The sequence below is a fragment of the Symphalangus syndactylus genome, chromosome 17, assembly GCF_028878055.3.
Source record: "Symphalangus syndactylus isolate Jambi chromosome 17, NHGRI_mSymSyn1-v2.1_pri, whole genome shotgun sequence".
NCBI lineage: Eukaryota > Metazoa > Chordata > Mammalia > Primates > Hylobatidae > Symphalangus > Symphalangus syndactylus.
In genome coordinates, this window is record NC_072439.2 from 25,741,621 (window position 1) to 25,762,502 (window position 20,882).

At 44.5% G+C, this 20,882-nt stretch overlaps 1 protein-coding gene and 1 pseudogene across 6 annotated transcripts in view; one reads left to right on the forward strand and one right to left on the reverse strand.

The window, feature by feature from the left end:
- Positions 1–1,181: 1,181 nt before the first annotated feature.
- LOC129466906 (small ribosomal subunit protein uS17-like) overlaps positions 1,182–20,882 on the reverse strand; it is a 153,614-nt pseudogene continuing 133,913 nt past the window's right edge.
- The window catches only part of C17H12orf56 (chromosome 17 C12orf56 homolog), a 100,197-nt gene continuing 86,960 nt past the window's right edge, over positions 7,646–20,882 (forward strand). For 4 of the 6 annotated variants that reach the window (XM_055249709.2, XM_055249711.2, XM_055249712.2 and 1 more), the window contains exon 1: positions 7,711–8,115. In XM_055249709.2, the coding sequence (XP_055105684.1) occupies positions 7,864–8,115 (252 nt within the window). In that variant the 5' untranslated portion in view covers positions 7,711–7,863. Of the gene's footprint in view, positions 8,116–20,882 lie in introns of all 6 variants that reach the window. The other 2 variants (XM_055250907.2, XM_055249713.2) reach the window with 2 other exon arrangements.

A 20,882-nucleotide genomic window follows, 5' to 3' on the forward strand; every position in this document is an offset into this window, starting at 1 on the left:
GTAGAGACGGGGTTTCACCATGGTCTTGATCTCCTGACCTCGTGATCCGCCCGCCTCGGCCTCCCAAAGTGCTGGGATTACAAGCATGAGCCACCGCACCCAGCCTCAGACGTTTCTTTTCTATAAGTTTTTGGATTTTTAAAAATTCTCAGCTGGATGTGGTGGCTCATGCCTGTAATCCCAGCAATTTGGGAGGCTGAGGCGAGTGGATCACGAGGTCAGGAGTTCAAGACTAGCCTGGCCAAGATGGTGAAACCCCGTCACTATTAAAAATACAAAAATTAGCTGCGTGTCGTGGCGGGTGCCTGTAATCCCAGCTACTCGGGAGGCTGAGGCAGAGAACTGCTTGAACCCCAGAGGCGGAGGTTGCAGAGAGCTGAGATCATGCCACTGCACTCCAGTCTGAGTGACAGAGGGAGACTCCAACTCAAAAAAAAAAAAAAAAAATTCTGTACAGTGACCATGTACTACTTTGATAATCAGAAAATTTAAAAAAAAAACAACACCTTTTTTTTTTGTTTTGTCACCCAGGCTGGAGTGCAGTGGTCCAATCTCTGCTCATTGCAACCTCTGCCTCCTGGGCTCAAGCAATCCTCCCTCCTCAGCCTCTGGAGTAGCTGGGACTACAGGTGGGCACCACCATGCCCAGCTAACTTTTTTTTAGTAAAGGTGAGGTCTCACTATGTTGCCCAGGCTGGCCTTGAACTCCTGAGCTCAAGCTATCCACCTGCCTCGGCCTCCCAAAGTGTTGGGATTACAGGTGTTAGCCACTACAACTGGTCAAAAAATTTAAAAACTGCCTATGATAAAAGGAAAAAAAGAAATTGTTTCATTCACTCCGTGAGCATTTATCGAATGTTACCTCCCTCATGAAGTCTTTCCAGATGTCCTCAACCAGGCTTGTGCTTGATCATATCTTTGACACAGCTTGCTTGTTTTTTTAATCTCTAATTGCATTAATATTTTTTTTTATTTTTTATTTTTTTTTATTTTTAATAGAGACGGGGTTTCACCGTGGTCTCGATCTCCTGACCTCGTGATCCGCCTGCCTCGGCCTCCCAAAGTGCTGGGATTACAAGCGTGAGCCACCGCGCCCGGCCTGCATTAATATGTTTTAATATGTTTCTGTTGTGTATCAAGTTTTTGTGGTTATCTTACCTATTAGTCATTTTTTGTGTGTATGAATGAGAAAATAACTTTATTTCATTTTGGGGAGCAGGCATTCAGCCTCAGAACTTCTGGAATTGCTTCTTGATGTCTGTGGCCTTGGTGACCTTGAGCACATTGAAGTACACCGTCTTGCTCAGGGACCAGCACTTATCCAGCGTGACAATGTCGCTGATCTGGACATCCTGAAGCAGGGGAACAGGTGCATGGACATGTTATTGTGGTACTTCTCGAAGCAATTGTACTTGCAGATGTAGTGGAGACAGTTTCTGTGGATGACAGTGGTTCTCTGCATCTCCATCTTGGTCACCATGCCATACAGGATCTGCCCTCAGATGGGGACATTACCAGTGAACAGGCATTCCTTGTCAGTGTAGGTGCCCTCAATAGTCTCTTTGGACCTCTTGAAGCCTAGACCGATGTTCTTGTTAAGTACCATAGGAGCTGCTCCTTGCCAGTTTCCTTTAGCAGGACCCTCTTCTTGCTTTAAATGATGGTCAGCTGCTTGTGGTAGGCATGCTCAGTCTCAATGTCCACCATCTTCTTGGCTCCCTGAGAAAAAACTAGACAATTATTATTATTATTATAATTTTGAGATGGAGTTTCGCTCTGTCACTAGGCTGGAGGGTAGTGGTGCAATCTTGATTCACTGCAACCTCCACCTTCCGGTTCAAGCAGTTCTCCTACCTCCGCCTCCTGTGTAGCTGGGACTACAGGCATGCACTACCACGCCCAGCTAATTGTTGTATTTTTAGTAGAGATGGAGTTTCACCATGTTGGCCAGGATGGTCTCGATCTCTTGACCTCATGATCCACCTGCCTCGGCCTCCCAAGGTGTTGAGATTACAGGTGTGAGCCACCATGCCCGGCCAAAACTAGACAATTTTTAAAGATTGAAAGTAAGTGTTATCCTGATTCTGTTTATGGCTAATACATATTTCTCAGTAAATATTTGTGAAATGTACTGAGTTGAACCAAAAAGAACATAATTATGAGCTGATAGCCACTGAGTTCTGTGTCAGATTCTCTTTGTGTGTTTCATCTCATTGTTCTTTAAGCTGAATGCCATTGTCACTAAAAGCTTATGCATAATGAGCTTCTTGGCAGAGAAAGAAGTTGGAAAACAGGTCAGGAATGCTGCCTTTATTGGTCCTATTCCAACCATTAGTTCCTCTTACAGGAAGTACATGTGCAGCAGGAAGCCTGAGGGGCAGAATAGAGCATTGGAGTATTATTCAGTGAAAGAAAACATTAATCCAAATCATTTGCTGGTTTTTATAACAACGACATCTTTCCTTTGTATGTCATCTAATTACTAATAGTAGATTACTAATAGTAGATATTTAAATGATCAGTATCCATTAATAATAAGTACAGGGCTGGGCGTGGTGGCTCATGCCTGTAATTCCAGCACTTTGGGAGGCCAAGGCAGGTGGATCACCTGAGGTGGGGAGTTCGAGACCAGCCTGACCAACATGGAGAAACCCCCTCTCTACTAAAAATACAAAAATTAGCCAGGTGTGGTGGTGCATGCTTGTAATCCCAGCTACTTGTGCGGCTGAGGCAGGAGAATTGCTTGAACCTGGGAGGCAGAGGTTGCAGTGAGCCAGAGGTTGCAATGAGCCAAGATCGCACCATTGCACTCCAGCCTGGGCAACAAGCGCGAAACTCTGTCTCAAAACAAAACAAAACAACAACAACAACAACAACAAAACAACTAAGTTGAAGCACTAAGAGATTCCTAAATGAGACACCTTTAAAAAGTCAGGTTTAGGGCTGGGCGTGGTGGCTCACGCCTGTAATCCCAGCACTTTGGTAGGCTAAGGTGGGGGGATCACCTGAGGTCAGGAGTTCGAGACCAGCCTCAACATGGAGAAACCCCGTCTCTACTAAAAATACAAATTAGCTGGGCGTGGTGGTGCATGCCTGTAATCCCAGCTACTCGGGAGGCTGAGGCAGGAGAATTGCTTGAACCCAGGAGGTGGAGGTTGCAGTGAGCCGAGATTGCGCCAATGCACTCCAGCCTGGGTGATAGAGTGAAACTCCTTCTCAAGAAAAAAAAAAAAAAAAGGTTAGGTTCTATTTATATGCCACATACTCTAAATATCTTACTATTTATATGCCACATACTCTAAATATCTTACTGTGTGTACTGTCTGTCTTTAGTTTCAAGTTGGGGGAATGGGAATACTTGGGATCCCTAGAACCACTGAAGAGTACTTCTAGTTTGGAATCCTTACATGGTTCTCACGTCCTAACCTACTGGTCTCTTCTCCACTAAAAATGTGACCCAAAAAAGGTAAAATTTGCCTTGGGTCAATCTCAGAAAGTTAGACTTGTATCCAATCAGAAGAATTTAATATTACCTTGTAGATAGGGAGCAGAATGACCATATATGTAACAGGAAATCACACACTTGTTGAACTTATTCTTTTCTTTCTTTCTTTTTCTTTCTTTCTTTCTTTCTTTCTTTCTTTCTTTCTTTCTTTCTTTCTTTCTTTCTTTCTTCCTTCCTTCCTTCCTTCCTTCCTTCCTTCTTTCTCTCTCTCTCTCTTTGTCTCTTTCCCTTTCTTTCTTTCTTTCTTTCTTTCTTTCTTTCTTTCTTTCTTTCTTTCTTTCTTTCTTTTTCTTTCATTTTTTAAGACAGAGTTTCACTCCATTGCCCAGGCTGGAGTGCAGTGGTGCCATCTCGGCTCACTGCAACCTCTGCCTCCCAGGTTCAAGTGATTCTCATGCCTCAGCCTCCCAGGTAGCCGGGACTACAGGTGCCTGCCACCACACTGGCTAATTTTTGTATTTTTTGGTAGAGATGGGGTTTCACCATGCTGTCCAGGCTGGTCTAGAACTCCTGACTTCATGTGATCCACCCACCTGGGCCTCCCAAAGTGCCAGGATTACAGGTGTGAGCCACCATGCCCAGTGAACTTGTTCTTTAAACGCTTATATAGTATTTACTCCAGTCCAGGTTTCTGTTCTAGGTACTACTGAAGATTTTTAAATCCTCGTAGTAACCCTTTGGGGGTTGGTACTATTACCCCCCTTTCATAGATGGGGAAACTGAGGCATAGGTCATTCAGCTACTGAATAGGAGAGCTGGAATTTGAACCTAGGTCATCTGGCTCTACAGTTCTATGCTCATAACTACTGTCCTTCGAATTATTTGAATTGACCATCCCTGGACCTAAGACCACTGTTCCGATGAAATTCAAGGAGACTGCATTTGAGGATTAGTCCAGGTAAGTAATATCCCATTCCTTTTGATAATTTCATCAAGAAACATCTATTAAGTGCTTGATTGCAGGAGTTCCTTTGCCAAATGTTTCTTGAGTTTGGATGAACTTACAAGATAAGGAGGGAGTACCTATCTTTGGTGCATTTGGGTTAAACATGTAAAATGGGTATCCAGGCTTTTGGCTTCCCTGGGCCACATTGGAAGAAGAAGAATTGTCTTGGGCCACATATAAAATATACTAACACTAATGATAGCTGATGAGCTAAAAAAAAAAAATCGCAAAAAATTCTCATAATGTTTTAAGACGTTTATGAATTTGTGTTGGGCCACATTTAAAGCCTTCCTGGGCTGCATGTGGCCTATGGGCCATGGATTGATGTAAAGCTTACCAAAAGATAAGGGAATGTGAATGCTTCATATGTCTGTAGTGCTCATAGAGTTTATAGTTCATCACATTGGATCCTCACATTTTACAGATGATGAAACTGAGGTTCGGAAAGGTTGTGACTTTCCAAAAGTCTGATAGATAACAGAGTTAGTGCCCTTATCTAGTTCTCCTGACTCCAAATCTAGTGATCTTTCCTATATATTTAAATCTGTCTCCTGCAATAGAAATTTTGCTGTTACCTTGGCAACACTGCTGTAAAGTGCCTGGAAACCATTGTATTGCCTTCTCTGTGTGCCACAAAGTTAAAAGTTTAACTGAAGTCATCTTGACCACCAATCTCCCAGTCAAATTCCCTTCTTTCTGTGCTTCATTTTATTTCTTTATTTATTTTTTTATTTTTGATACGGAGTCTTGCTCTGTCACCCAGGCCAGAGTGGAGTAGGGCAATCTCAGCTCACTGCAACCTCCACCTCTCGGGTTCAAGCAATTCTCTTGCCTCAGCCTCCCGAGTAGCCAGGATTACAGGCATGTGTCACCACACCCAACTAATTTTTTGTAATTTCAGTAGAGATGGGGTTTCACCATGTTGGCCAGGTTGGTCTCAAACTCCTGACCTCAACCGATCCACCCGCCTCGGACTCCCAAAGTGCTGGGATTACAGGCGTGAGCCACCACACCCAGCCTGTGCTTGATTTTAATGTTTGCTAAGCTTAGTGCACTTGTCACCAAAAGCTTATTCAAGATGGGCTTCTTGGCAGATATATCAAGTGTGCTGTCTTTTTTGGTCCTGGTGCAGTCATTCTGTTTCTCTTAGTCCTGGGAAGTGGATATGAAGTAGGAAGCCTGAGAGACACAAAATAGCAGACTGAGGTAAGGTCTTTCCCTTATGTAGGCCTCACTTTCCACCTCTAATGTTGTAGTCATTCGCCTTTCAACTGCTTATGTGAGGTGTGGCTATTCAGCAGAGGTGAAGGGCCTTTGCCTTTCTGTTGGTTTGAAGCAATAAACTCTATTTAGAGTGGTTTAGATAATGAGTAGTCTTTATTTTGGAGGAAATAGCCATGCACATCTTTTATCAATAAAGGTTGCTACGGATGGTGTAGTTCATTCATTTTTCATCCAGTTATGAAGTTAGGAAGGCTCAGATGTGTGATGAGATCCTAAGAAAACTTTAACTACTAGATCATTTAAGATTTTGCCAGCAGCACTTCTCTTTACTCACTTGAGTTCCCTTAACGTGATCTTAGACTTAAGTCTAGCCAGACCCTTACATGGCGGTGGTTCATGCCTGTATTCCCAGCACTTTGGGAGGTCGAGGCAGGCAGATCACTTGAAGTCAGGAGACAAGCCATGGCCAACATGGTGAAATCCCGTCTCTACTAAAAATACACACAGAAAAGAAATCAGCTGGGCGTGGTGGTGCACACCTGTAGTCCAAGCTACTTGAGAGGCTGTGGCAGGAGAATGGCTTGAACCCAGGAGGCAGAGGCTGCAGTGAGCCGATATCATGCCACTGCACTCCAGCCTGGGTGACAGAGCGAGACTCTGTCTCAAAAAAAAAAAAAAAAAAAAAAAAGTTTATCCAGACCAAAACATTTCTCTTTCCCTTTGTACCAGTGTAGTCTACAATATCTGTTTATAGATTGTAATATATTTATACCTTCTTTCCACAAGGGATTTGAAGTTGCTTATAACGTACAGTATACAATAGTAAAATATGTAGAAAGGGAGAATATAAAGAATATCAAATTTGATTCAGGGTTGCTGGCAGCCACAGCAATGAACGATATGGTTTCATTATCAGGTTTTTGGGTCAATGGGGGAGGGGAAGAGAATAACTTTTCTAGGATTCGAAATAAAAAATGGAACTTCTGACTTAGAGTATTTCTGTTGTGCCCTTCTCATTTCTGTAACCTAATTAATAAGTTATTCTTGGCCTGTAAAAACTAAGGAATACTTACTCCTCTGCAGCCTCAGGGTATGTAATCAGCATTCTTCAGTCTATCAGCTTCAACTTTTCAAGATGCCAGCATCACCCATTCATTCTTCCTGCATAGATTGTCCTGGGCATTGGGAACAAAACCATATCCCTTAGGTTGGTTTGGGTGTGCTCACATCAATTCCCGTTAAGAATCCAAACGCTGGGCGAGGTGACTTACGCCTGTAATCCCAGCACTTTGGGAGGCCGAGGCGGGCGGATTACCTGAGGTCAGGAGTTGGAGACTAGCCTGACCAACATGGAGAAACCCCGTTTCTACTAAAATATACAAAATTAGCTGGGCGTGGTGGTGCATGCCTGTAATTCCAGCTACTGGGGAGGCTGAGGCAGGAGAATCGCTTGAACCCGGGAGGCGGAGATTGCCGTGAGCCGAGATCGCGCCATTGCACTCCCGCCTGGGCAACAAGAGCAAAGCTCCGTCTCAAAAAAAAAAAAAAAAAAAAAAGAAAAAGAAAAAAAAAAGAATTCCTTTCTCACTGGTTGGAGAAAGAAGACCTATGTTTACACTCCGACAATATCAGAAAGCTGTGCCAGGCCATGTTATAACCAAAAGCTACATCTGTGTGATTGGGTTTAATAGGTTTCTAGGGTTGTTAAAAATAAATCGGTAAATTAAACTCTTTCAAGTTTCTAACAGGAAACCAGATTGAAACTGTTTGTACCAATAAAGTTTGTATGGGATGGTGTGATCCGCAACAGAGTAGGCAGTGGTGGGGACTGGCATGAGGGGCGGGCTGGAGAGACCCTAAAAATCACCGCCCGTCGGCCGCAGGGGACTTTACGGTGATTAGCCCGAGGTGCCCATCAACTCGGGCCTGAAGGACCAGCGTCTTGCCCCGCCCATCGCCGTCTGAGGTTAGGACAAAGATCGAGAGGCTGGACAGGGCTGGGGAGGGACCTCCAGGGAAGCCGACCTAGCGTCGATTCCTGCAGTTGCGGCCCGGGTCCCCGCGCCTGGGAGAGGAGGCGACGCGGGGCCGGCGGCTTTGTGGCGCGCGGGTTCCAGCGCGGCGGGGGGAGAGAGGGCGAGCTGAGGGCCTCGAGTCCCAGCACTCCGCCCCGCTGCGGACGCCGCGCATGGCCAGCCCCTTGCCGTCCGGCTTCCCCGCGCGCAGAAACAGCCGCCTGGATGTGTTCCTGCGGCGGCATCTGCCGCCTGAGGTCTACGACGCGGTCCGCGCCTACGAGCCATGCATCGTGGTGTCCAGCTCTGAGAACCACATCCTCAAGTACGTGGTGCTAAGCGACCGGCTCGTCTACCTAACCGAAAACCCGCCCAAGTCCATCCGGCGAGTACTGGCTCTGCGGGACATCGTGGCCATTGACCTGGTGAGCGGCGCGGGTGGGCAGGCGGGCTCGGGAGCGCAGTGAGAACTCCCGGCTGGGGCCTCCAAACCCAGCCCTCCTGCGCGTGGGGAGGGCTGCCCCATCCTGCCCTCGACTCCCCTACTCTTATTTGAGAACGAGGAACACAGGGAAGCTGTGGATTGCTGTGAGCACTCCTAATACAAACACGTCTCCCATTCTCCTCGTGTCTGCCTGTTCACCCATTCTCCCGCCTCCCCTACCCCGCGTAGGGCTATAGGTTTGAGAACCGAGCTCCCTATCAAAAATACTTTTTAAAGTCATTCCTTTGTTAACAAAGCACCTAGTCAGTGCCAGGCACTGTGCTAGACTCGGAGGATGCAAAAACGAAAGAGGGCCCATACCTAGAAGCAGTCGCTGGAGGGCTAGAAAGCCAACACCCGTGCAAATAAATGCTGTGTGTTAAGTGCTGTTATGTCTCATTTACTTTTTTGCCCCCTATGCTTAAAGCATATTAGGTGCTCAATAAGAATAAATGCATAAGGCCGGGCGCCGTGGATCAGCCTGTAATCCTTACACTTTGGGAGGCCAAGGTGGATGGATCACCGGGGGTCAAGAGTTCGACACCAGGCTGGCCAACATGGTGAAACGCCGTCTCCACCAAAAATACAAAAATTACCCAGGCGTGGTAGTGTGCACCTGTAATCCCAACTACTTGGGAGGCTGAGGCACAAGAATCGCTTGAACCTGGGAGGCCGAGGTTGCAGTGAGCTGAGATCGCCCCACCTGCACTCCAGCCTGAGTGACAGAATGAGTGAGACACCGTTCCCCTCCACCCCCTCACCCACAAAAGAATAAATGCATGAATAAGCAGATGCGTTAATGAGATGCGCACAGGATGCTTGGCAATCTCAGGCGGCTCACTTGATACAAAATGGGCGCAGGGCCTGCTGAGAAACGTCTTGGAAGGAGGGGCGTCGACGCTAGGAGCTGGGCCTGAAAGACGTCGGGCCTGCCACAGCCTGTCCCGGGTTTTCGGGTGCTGCTCCTGTACCCCTTTCGTCCAGGAATAGATTTACCTTGTAAACCAGCAACAGACTGGAAGCACGGTCTCCTCTCCAATTACTGTTTTCCCCGCCTGGCTCCCTTTGTCTGAGCTGCTCTCCAGGTGTGTTCTTGGTTTTTCCGTTGGGGACAGGTGTCTAACCTCGTTTTTTCATTCCCTTGACTGAGCCCCAAGGGAGAGGTTGGCGAGACGCTTGATGGAGCTGTTTTGCTGAGGAGTCATGGCTTGTTTTGAACGAGTCTGTAAGAATAAAATTAAATGAAAAAAAAAATTTTTTTCTACTCGGAATACCTTTCTGAACTAATATAACTGCCAATTTATTTTCTTTGTTGAGGAAAAGTTCGAGGTACAACATTGCTTTTCCTCAGTACCATTGTTTCCATTCTCTTGAACTAAAACAATTTTTTTGGAGACAGTCTCACTCAGTCATCCAGGCTGGAGTGCAGTGGCACCATCACGGCTCACTGCCGTCTCAGCCTCCAGGGCTCAAGCGATCCTCCCACTTCAGCCTCCCAAGTAGCTGGGACTACAGGCTCATGCCCTCACAGCTGGCTAATTTTTAAAATTTTTTTTGTAGAGACAGGACCTTGCAGTGTTGCCCAAGCTAGTCTCAAACTCCTGGGCTCAAGTGATCCACTACAGACAAGAGCCACCGCACCTGGCCTTGAACTAAATTTTTTTTTTTTAGTTTAAATTTCCTTTACTAAATGTTTTCTAAAACTTTAGACTGGGCAAGGTGGCTCATGCCTATAATCTCAGCATTTTGGGAGGCCAACGCAGGGGAATCACATAAGCCTAGGAGTTGGAGACTTAGGCAACCTAGCAAGACTCCATCTCTACAAAAATAAAAATAAATAGCTGTGTATGGCGGTGCATGCTGGTAGTACAAGCTACTTCATAGGCTGAAGCGGGAGGATACTTTGAGTTAAAGAGTTCGAGGCTGCAGTAATCCATGATCTCACCACTGCACTTCAGCCTGGGTGACACAGCTAGACTGTCTCTAAACAAACAAACAAAACACTTTAAAAGGGGCCAGGCGTGGTGGCTCATGCCTGTAATCCCAGCACTTTGGGAGGCTGAGGCAGGTGGATCACCTGAGGTCAGGAGTTCGAGACCAGCCTGGCCAACGTGGTGAAACCCTGTCTCTACTAAAAATTAAAAAATTACCCAGGTGTGGTGGCGCATGTCTGTTATCTCAGCTGCTCGGAAGGCTGAGGCAGGAGGATCACTTGAGCCAGGGAGGCAGAGGTTGCGGTGAGCTGAGATGGTGCCGTTGCACTCCAGACTGGGCAACAGGAGCAAAACTCTGTCTCAAAAACAAAAAACTTTGAATGCTCAGCTTTTTCTATTTTCTCCACTGTAAACATTTATTGTTTTGACACAAAAGTAATGATTTTAGGACATTTATGTATGTCAATAGTGTTATAGATCTCGTTTTTTTGTTTTGTTTGGAGACAGGGCCTTGCTCTGTTGCCCAGGCTGGAGTGCAGTGGCCCGATCTCAGCTCACGGCAACCTCTGCCTGCCTGGCTCAAGTGATTCTCCCACCTCACCCTTCTGAGTAGCTGGGACTACAGGCACGTGCCACGATGCCTGGCTAGTTTTTGTATTTTTTGTAGAGACAGGGTTTTGCCATGTTGCCCAGGCTGCTGGGCTTAAACAATCCATCCACCTTGGCCTCCCAAAGTGTTGGCATTATATTACAAGCATGAGCCACTGTGCCTGGCTTGTTTTTTTTGTTTTGTTTTGTTTTGTTTTTTACCTGTGATAATCTGAAAAGTACTGTAAAGCTCCTTTGGTCCTGAGCCAAGAATCCTACAAAAAAGGATACCAATTTATTTATTCATGCTTTCTGGACAAGGTTTACCTTTCAGGCATAAAGAATGTGTAATGACTATAGATGCCCTGAACAAAGTCTAAGTTTTCAACATTGTTGGTAGCTTGAATGTCCAACTTGCACAATATAGTTCAACTTTGGAGGTTGTGATAGGCAGAATAATTAAGCCCCAAAGATAAGCACATGCTAAATCCCTGGAACCTGTGAATATGTTATATTATGTGGAAAAGGAGAATTAAGGTTGCAGATGGAAGTAAGTTGCTAATCATTTGTCCTTAAAATAGGGAAATTAATTTGGAGTATCTGGGTGGGCTCAATGTGAACACATCTTTTTTTTTTTTTTTTTTTTTTGAGATAGAGTCTCACTCTGTCACCCAGGCTGGAGTGCAGTGGTGCAATCTTGGCTTGCTGAACCTCTGCCTCCCGGGTTCAAGCAATTCTCCCACCTCAGCCTCCTAAGTAGCTGGGACTACAGGCACGCACCACCATGCCCAGCTAATTTTTGTAGTTTTAGCAGAGACAGGGTGTCGCCATGTTGGCCAGGCTGGTCTCAAACTCCTGACCGCCTGGCCTCTTACACTTTTAAAGATGTGTTTATGGCTGGGCGCAGTGGGTCACACCTGTAATCCCAGCACTTTGGGAGGCCCAGGCGGGCAGATCACCTGAGGTCAGGAGTTTGAGATCAGCCTGGCCAACATGGTGAAGACCCATCTCTACTAAAAATATAAAAATTGGCCGCGTATGGTGGCTCACTCCTGTAATCCCAGCACTTTGGGAAGCCGAGATGGGCGGATCACCTGAGGTTGGGAGTTCGAGACCAGCCTAACCAACATGGAGACACCCTGTCTCTACTAAAAATACAAAATCAGCGGAGCATGGTGGCGCATGCCTATAATGCCAGCTACTCGGGAGGCTGAGGCAGGAGAATAGCTTGAACCCGGGAGGTGGAGGTTGCAGTGAGCTGAGATTGTGCCATTGCACTCCAGCCTGTGCAACAACAGTGAAACTCTGTCTCAAAAAAAAAAAAAAAAAAAAAAATATATATATATATATATAAATTAGCCAGGAGTGGTAGCACACACCTGTAAGCCCAGCTACTTGGGAGGCTGAGGTGGGAGAATCACATGAACCCGGGACGCGGAAGTTGCAGTGAGCCAAGATTGCGCCATTGCACTCCAGCCTGGGCAACAGGGTGAAACTGTCTCAAAAAAATAAAAATTACAAATTACAAAAAAAGTGGAAGAGGGGGGCAGAAGAAGAGTCAGTGGCCAACTGATGCAGCATGAGAAAGACTCGACTAGCCATTGCTAGTTTTGAAGGTGGAAGAAGGCCTTAGCCAAGGAATGTAGGAGGCCTGTAGAATCTAGAAAAGGCAAGGAAATGGATTTTCCCCTAAAGCTTCCAGAAGGTCCTGCCAACACATTAATTTATTTACAGAGATGGGGTCTTGCCATGTTTCCTAGGCTGGTCTCAAACTCCTGTCCTGAAATGATCCTTCCACCTCGGGAGGATTCTAAAGTTGTAACCGCCCAATGGATTCATCTTGCCCGCTGCCTAGACAGAGCCAGTTTATCAAGACAGGGGAATCACAATAGAGAAAGAGTAATTTATGCAGAGCAGGCTGTGCAGGAGACTGGAGTTTTATTATTACTCAGATCAGGCTCCCCGAGCATTCGGGGATCAGAGTTTTTAAGGACAGCTTGTTGGTTGAGGGAAGCCAGGGAGTCAGGAGTGGTGATTGGTTAGGCAGGAGATGAAATCACAGGGTATGGAAGCTGTGCTCTTGTACTGAGTCAGTTCCTGGGTGGGGGCCACAAGATCAGATGAGCCAGTTAATCGATCTGGGTGGTGCCAGCTGATTCATCAGGTTCAGGATCTGCAAAATATCTCAAGCACTGATCTTAGGAACAAATAAAGTCCTTTATGCCTCTGAGCCCCAGCCCTCCTGGTTCCATGTTAGGCCAGATTAACTCTAGTTCCTGACATATGTCACATTTATCTCAGGGGAGAAAAAGCCCTTACAAACAATACAGATAAAATTCTATTCCCTTCACAAAGGAAAAAAAATTAAAGGTAACAGCAACAAAATTTAGACAGACCAGAGTCTACACATGTTTGTTTTGAAGAAGGGTACAAGTGAGATTTCCCTTCCAGCAAAAATGAGCTTAAAGTGCACTTGACGATCTCAGTACGTGTTTGATGTGGTTCATTTTCTCAGAGAAAGAGTTTCCAAGTTACTTGGGCAGATATTTTATAAAAGGCTGACATTTCCTTTAAAAGTTACTTTTGAAAGAATTCTCTAGAGTTCTGCTCTTGGGTGCATCAAAATACTACTTAAGCCCTTCTAGGGTTAGACACTTTTTTTTTTTTTGAGCAGAAGTCTCGCTCTGTTGCCCAGGCTGGAGTGTGGTGGCAAGACCTGGGCTCACTGCAACTTCTGCCTCCTGAGTTCAAGCGATTCTCTTGCCTCAGCCTCTCGAGTAGCTGGGATTACAGGCTCGCACCACCACACCCAGTTAATTTTTGTGTTTTTAGTGGAGACGGGGTTTCACCATGTTGGCCAGGCCAGTCTCAAAATCCTAACCTGAGGCGATCTGCCCACCTCAGCCTCCCAAAGTGCTGGGATTACAGGCGTGAACCACCGTGCCCAGCTGGTTACATTTTTAAGTGTGAGAACAAATACGCAGAGCAGTCTATGCATTTCCTACAGATCACTGTCCTTCAAATCCACCCCATCACCTACAGGAAAGAAAATCTGTCAACTCCAGCAGCCCTTGCTTCTCTTTGTCCTAGTCCTTTCACCCCTTTCATGAATATCTGCTCTCTAGGTATCCTGGGCTCCATGGGGCCTCTTGAACAAGAACAAATGCACCTTTTACAGCCTGGCCTGCTTGCTTGCTATGAACAGTTTGTCCTCCTTCAAGGTGGTTGAAATAATCACATTTTTAATCACTTGTTTTATCCTTGGTGACATTATTGAACACCTACTACTTGCTATGCAGTCTAAAAAAGAATAATACACTCCTTTTCTAAAGGAGACAGTCACTGGAACATAATAGTTCAAAACAGTAGAATCTCCAATAGAGGTATTCCTAGGATGCTATGATACCACAAAATACTGTCTTCTGATTTTGCATGGAAAGAGGAAGGGGAGGTAAACAGAATAGATTAAGGAGGTGGAATAGTGTAAGTACCTAAGATCACAGGCTCTGAAGTCAGATTGCTTGTCTTCAAATCCAAGTCCTGTCACAACCTTAAAAAAAACTACTTAACTTCTCTCTGCCTCAGTTCCTTCACCTATGAAATGGAGAAAATAATAAGAACTACCTCTTAAGGTTGTTGTGAAGATCAGTTGAGATCATTCATGTGATACATTTAGCACAGTGAATAGGTCAGAACAAGCAATCAATGCTAGTTGTTATTACTTTGCAGAAATATGAAGGACTCTTGAAGGATGAATGCTACTTTTCCAGGCATGCATTGCGAACCTATGTCTATTATAGCAGTTAGCTCACTGCCTTATAATTAGCTGAATTCATTTTTGTCTCCACACAATATCTTAGTCAGCTTTGTAAACCAGGCCTAGCAAATATCAGTTCAATGTGTACTGGTTGAATGGGTAAACGTATAACAAAGGACAAAGCTCATATTTGGTTGATTTACAGTTGTGGACTTCTTTTTTTAATCAATTTTTTTTTTACATTGTATCAGCACATTTACCTATATTATGAAAGGGGGAAGGGAAATGTTGGGTCCAGCTTGGTGGCTCATGCCTGTAATCCCAGCACTTTGGGAGGCTGAGGTGGGCAGATCACGAGGTCAGGAGTTCAAGACCAGCCTGGCCAACATGATGAAACCCCGTTTCTATGAAAAATACAAAAATCAGCTGGATGTGGTGGCACGCGTCTGTAGTCCCAGCTACTCGGGAGGCTGAGGCAGGAGAATTGCTTGAACCCGGGAGGCAGAAGTTGCAGTGAGCCAAGATCACGCCACTGCACTCCAGCCTGGGCAACAAACAAGACTCTGTCTCAAAAAAAAAAAAAAAAAAAAATTGGTTCTCTCATTTATAATCAGGAAAATGCAATTAAACAAAAGAGGTACTATTTGGGTTTTCTTGTTTTTTTTTTTTTTTTTTTTTTTTTTTTTTTTGAGACTTTGTCGCCCAGGCTGGATTGCACTGGTGACACCTCTGCTCACTGCAACCTAGACCTCCCAGGCTCAAGTGATCCTCCCACCTCATCCTCCTTAGTAGCTGGGATTACAGGCACACTCCACCATGCTCAGCTATTTTTTGTAATTTTTGTAGAGACAGAGTTTTGATATGTTTCCCAGGTTGGTCTCAAACTCCTGGACTCAAGTGATCTGCCTGCCTCAGCCTCCCAAAGTGCTGGGATTACAGGTGTGAGACACTATGATCGGCCAGAGATCAAAGTTTCAAAGTTTAACTATAAACTAGGCTCCTCCCAAAATTAGTTTCATGGATGCCCAGGAATGAACAAGGATTGCTTGGAAGTTAGAAGCCAGATGGAGTTGGTTAGGTTGGATCTCTTTCACTGTTTCAGTTATTATTTTTTTTCTTTTTTTGAGACAGAGTCTCGCTCTGTCACCCAGGCTGGAGTGCAGTGGCACGGTCTTGGCTCATTGCACTCCGCCTCCTGGGTTCACACCATTTTCCTGCCCCAGCCTCCTTAGTAGCTGGGACTACAGGCACCCGCCACCATGCCCAGCTAATTTTTGTATTTTTAGTAGAGACAGGGTTTCACCGTGTTAGCCAGGATGGTCTTGATCTCCTGACCTTGTGATCCACCCGCCTCGGCCTCCCAAAGTGCTGGGATTACAGGCATGAGCCACTGTGCCCGGCCGTCAGTTATAATTTTATAATGGCAGTTTTACTTACAGAGTTGTTGGCTTAAACTGATTAATAGATTACATATACTTAAAAGAGTGCTTAGAACATGGTAAGACCTATATATGCATTAGTTATTATTAATAACCTTTATTCACATATATTAAGTCAATTAAGGCACACTATGAATCTGTAAGATTATCGTCCCTTCTTCAAATTAGGGCACCTGGCTTTAAGAAATTTGGCAAATTTGGAAAGAAAATAATTGTTTTTTTTGAGTACTGATTATGTATTAGGTGTTTTAAAATGTTATCTCATTTATTCTTTTTTTTTTGAGACAAGAGTCTCGTTCTGTGGCCCAGGCTGGAGTGCAGTGGTGCAATCTCGGCTCACCACAACCTCCACCTCCCAGTTCAAGTGATTCTTGTGCCTCAGCCTCCCACGTAGCTGAGGTTACAGGGGCACACCACCATGCCTGGCTAATTTTTGTATTTTTTAGTAGAGATGGGGTTTCACCATGTTGGCCAGGCTGGTCTTGAACTCCTGACCTCAGGTGATCCACCCGCCTTGACCTCCCAAAGTGCTGGGATTACAGGCATGAGCCACCGCGCCCTGCCGAGTTTATTCTTCCTAAAAATTCTGCCTGGTAGGTATATCAAGTTTAAGGTGTTCAAAAACACAATTGCTCATTTCCACCCCCAAATCCATTCCTCCTTCGTTTTCCCTATTTTACCAAATGACATCATCTTCCGCCATCCTTGATTCAGTCTTTAACTTGCCACATCCAACTCATCAGTTGGTTCTTTTGACTTGTTTTCCAAAATATATTCATGAACTTTCTGACCCTATTTTCTGTTTCCACCTGTCCAGTTTCTTAATCAGACTTTTGAAATTGCCTCCAAACTCATTCCTTCCCATATAGCAGTTGGTGGAACTACCATTGCAAAATTATAACTGAGACAGTGAAAGAGATCTGACGTAACCGACTCCATTTTGCTTCTAAACTCCAAGCTATCCTTGTTCATTTCTGGGCATAGGCTGAACTAACTTTTGGAGGAACTTAGTTTATAGTTTAAAACAAAGATAATAACAGCCCTTTCCCAAAACAAACACGCTTCTTGCCTAAGAACTAGACTGCCATTGTAGGACTAACAAATTAGCCACAAGATTAGAAATTATGGTTTAGGAGACATGCAGCTGGAGGCTACAAGATTCTGACTCTCCTCAAATTGTTCCAGGGGATAACATCACTATTGTAAAACCTAAGATCAGTGCTTGAGATATTTTGCAGACTCTGCACTTGATGGATCGGCTGGCACCACCCAGGTAGGATAGACTGAGTTGTCTGATTTTGTGGCCCCCACCCAGGAACTGACTCAGGGTAAAAGAACAGCTTTGGCTCCCTATGATTTCGTCTCCGACCCAACCAATCAACACTCCTGACTCACTGCCCCCACCCAAAATTATCCTTAAAAACTCTAATCCCCAAATTCTCAGGGAGACTGTTTTGAGTAATAATAAAACTCTAGTCTCCCATACAGCTGGCCCTGCATGAATTACTCTTTCTCTATTGCAGTTCTCCTGTCTTGATAAATTGTCTAGGCAGCAGGCAAGGTGAACCTGTTGGGTGGTTACATTGTGGTTATCTTTGAAAATAAATCATAAATTAAATTATAACGTGCTTCTGATTCAAAATCTCCATGAGCCTCCAAACTCCTTATTGCTTACAAAAGCCTGCATGATTTAACCCTGCTGTCTCTCTGACTCATCTCCTACCACTCTTCCCCACGTTCTTTATGCCCTTCTATACCTCAGAGCCTTTGTACTTGCCTTGCTACCTAGAACATTCGAGATCCTCAGGGGTTGGTTCTTTTGCGTAAGTCATATTTCAGCCCAGACTCATCATCACTTCCACAAGGATGCCTCTCTGACCACTCAAACTAAAAGTACCATTCCCCTATCACACTTACCCATCTGTTTGTTTCAAAGTAGTTATCACTATTTGCATTTTATAAGATTAACTCGTTTAACAATTTGCTGTTCTCTATCTCCCATGGTAAATGTAAGCTACATGGGAGTAGGACCTTGCCTCTCTTGTTCATCCCTGTGTCACTGTGCATCACATTCCCTGACACTTAGTAGACGGTCAATAACTATTTGCTGATTAGAAGAATGAATGAATTAATTAATAAATGCTCAGATCTATCATATAGCTTATCTCTTAGAGAAGGAGTTCATATTTCCTTATATCCAAGGGTTGAGGGATCCCAGAAACTGACCGCTTATCACACTGGCCAGGGTTACTCAGGCAGTGGGTGGCAGAGCCTGGATAAAATCTTATGGGTCTCATGATGCTCATGTTTAGCTCTCTACACACTTCTTTGTGCATATTGTGAGATGATCCCTGTGTTGTTTAGCTGTATCATGCGTTTTGACAGGTATTAAGAGTTAACGTAAGCTGAGGCCATATTATAGATGCTTCTTTTCTTTTCCAGTTTTCTTCTTTATTTTGACTACTTTATAGCATTTTAAGGCTCTCACTGTGGGAGACAGCAGGAAGTGGTAAACTCACATCAGTCAATTTGTCTTCTTCTAAATTATTTGTTTGAATAGAATAGTATGAAAATTGCATTAAAGTCTTAAGAAGCTTCATGAAGGCAGGCATCTTATCAATTTGATTCACTGCTATATTCCCAGTGATTGTAAGGACAATGCATTGGTCAGGAAGCTTAGATTAAGCTGCACTAACAAATAGCCCCAAAGTCTCAATGCTTCAACACAACAGAAGTTTAGGTCTGATTCAAGATTCAAGCTACCTATTCATCACAGATTAGCAAGGGGTTCTGTTCACCTTTTTTTTTTTTTTTTTTTTTGAGATGAGATTTCATTCCTGTCACCCAGCCTGGAGTGCAGTGGCATAATCTCAGCATACTGCAACCTCTGCCTCCCGGGTTCAAGCGATTCTCCTGCCTCAGCCTCCTGAGTAGCTGGGATTACAGGCATGTGCCACTACACCCAGCTAATGTTTGTATTTTTAATTGAGACGGGATTTCACTATGGCGGCCAGGCTGGTCTTGAACTCCTGGCCTCAAGTGATCCACCTGCCTCAGCCTCCCAAAGTGCAGGCACAGATTTATCTATGTATTAGATTGGTGCAAAAGTAATTGCTGTTTCGGACTGTGGATTTTAGGTTCAAACACATCTTTATTCATTAAGATAGCAACCATTACAATCAATACATTTTTGCCAACAAGAAATAGGCTTGTTAATTCCTATAGCTTAAAAATCCATGCTTTGGGGCTCAATGAACTCTTGGAAAGCATTTTATGCATCCTGCTGGTTGTGGGAGCATTTTCCTTGCCAAAAGTTGTCAAGATGCTTGAAGAAGTGGTAGTCAGTTGGCAAGAGGTCAGGTGAATATGACGGAAAAGGCAGAATTTCATAGCCCAATTCTTTCAACTTCTGAAGTGTTGGTTGTGTGATGTGCAGTCAGGTATTGCTGTGGAAAAGAATTGGGCCTTTCCTATTGACCAATGCCGGCTGCAGGCGTTGCAGTTTTGGTGCATCTCATCTATTTGCTGAGCATGATTCTCAGATGTAATGGGTTTGCTGGGATTCAGAAAGCTGTAGTAGATCAGACCGGCAGCAGATCACCACACAAGCTGACCATGACCTTTTTTTCAGTGCAGGTTGGCTTTGGGAAATGCTTTGGAGCTTCTTCTCAGTCCCACCACTGAGCTGGTTGTCACTGATTGTAGTATAAAACCCACTTTTCATCGTACATCACAATCCAGTTGGAAAAACTGTTTGTTGTTGTTGCATAAAATAAGAGAAGACGACACTTTAAAATGATGATTTTTTAAATTTTCGCTTAACTCATGAGACACGCATTTATCAAGCTTTTTCACATTTCGAATTTGCTTCGGATGCTGAATGACCATAGAATGGTTGATGTTGAGTTCTTCCGAAACTTTTTGTGTAGTTGTAGGAGGATCAGCCTCGATGATTGCTCTCAATTTGTTATTGTCAGCTTCCAATGGCCAGCCTCTATGTTCCTCATCTTCAAGGCTGTGGTCTCCTTTGCAGAACTTCTTGAACCACCACTACACTGTACACTTGTTTGCAGTTCCTGGGCCAAATGCATTGTTGATGTTGCGAGTTGTCTCCACTGCTTTATGACCCATTTTGAGCTTGAATAAGAAAATTGCTCAAAAAGACAAAAATAATTTCCTTTTCCTCTAACTTCATTTCCATACTTTAAAATAAATATAAAATACGGGCTTGGCACGGTGGCTCATTCCTGTAATCCCAGCACTTTGGGAGGCTGAAGCAGGTGAATCACTTGAGGCCAGGAGTTCAAGACCAACCTGGACAACATGGTGAAACCGTCTCTCCTAAAAATACAAAATTAGCTGGGCATGGTGGCATGGGCCTGTACTGCCAGCTACTCAGGAGGCTGAGGCAGGAGAATTGCTTGAACCTGGGAGGCGGAGATTATAGTGAGCCATGGTCATGCCACTGTACTCCAGAGTGAGACTCCCTCTCAAAAAAAAAAAAAATAAATAAATAATAAAATAAATATAAAATAAACAGCAAGTAATAAGTCATTAGCAAAAAAAGCAAGAAACGTGCATTAAAATGATGTATAACATAACCACATTTAAGAATGTATTCCAATATCAAACAGCAAATTTCAACAATGCAAAAACCGCACTTATGTTTGCACCAACCTAATAGCAAACCTGCATGTTCTGCACATGTACCCCTGAACTTAAAAGTTGAAAATAAAGACTGGGGATGGTGGCTCACACCTGTAATTCCAGCACTTTGGGAGGCTGAGGTGGGCTGAGGTCAGGAGTTTGAGACTAGTCTGGCCAACATGGTGAAATCCTGTCTCTAATAAAAATTAAAAAATTAGCCGGGCATGGTGGCGGGCACGGTGGCGGGCACCTGTAATCCCAGCTACTCAGGAGGCTGAGGCAGGAGAATCACTGGAACCTGGGAGGCAGAGTTTGCAGTGAGCCAAGATCTCGCCACTGCACT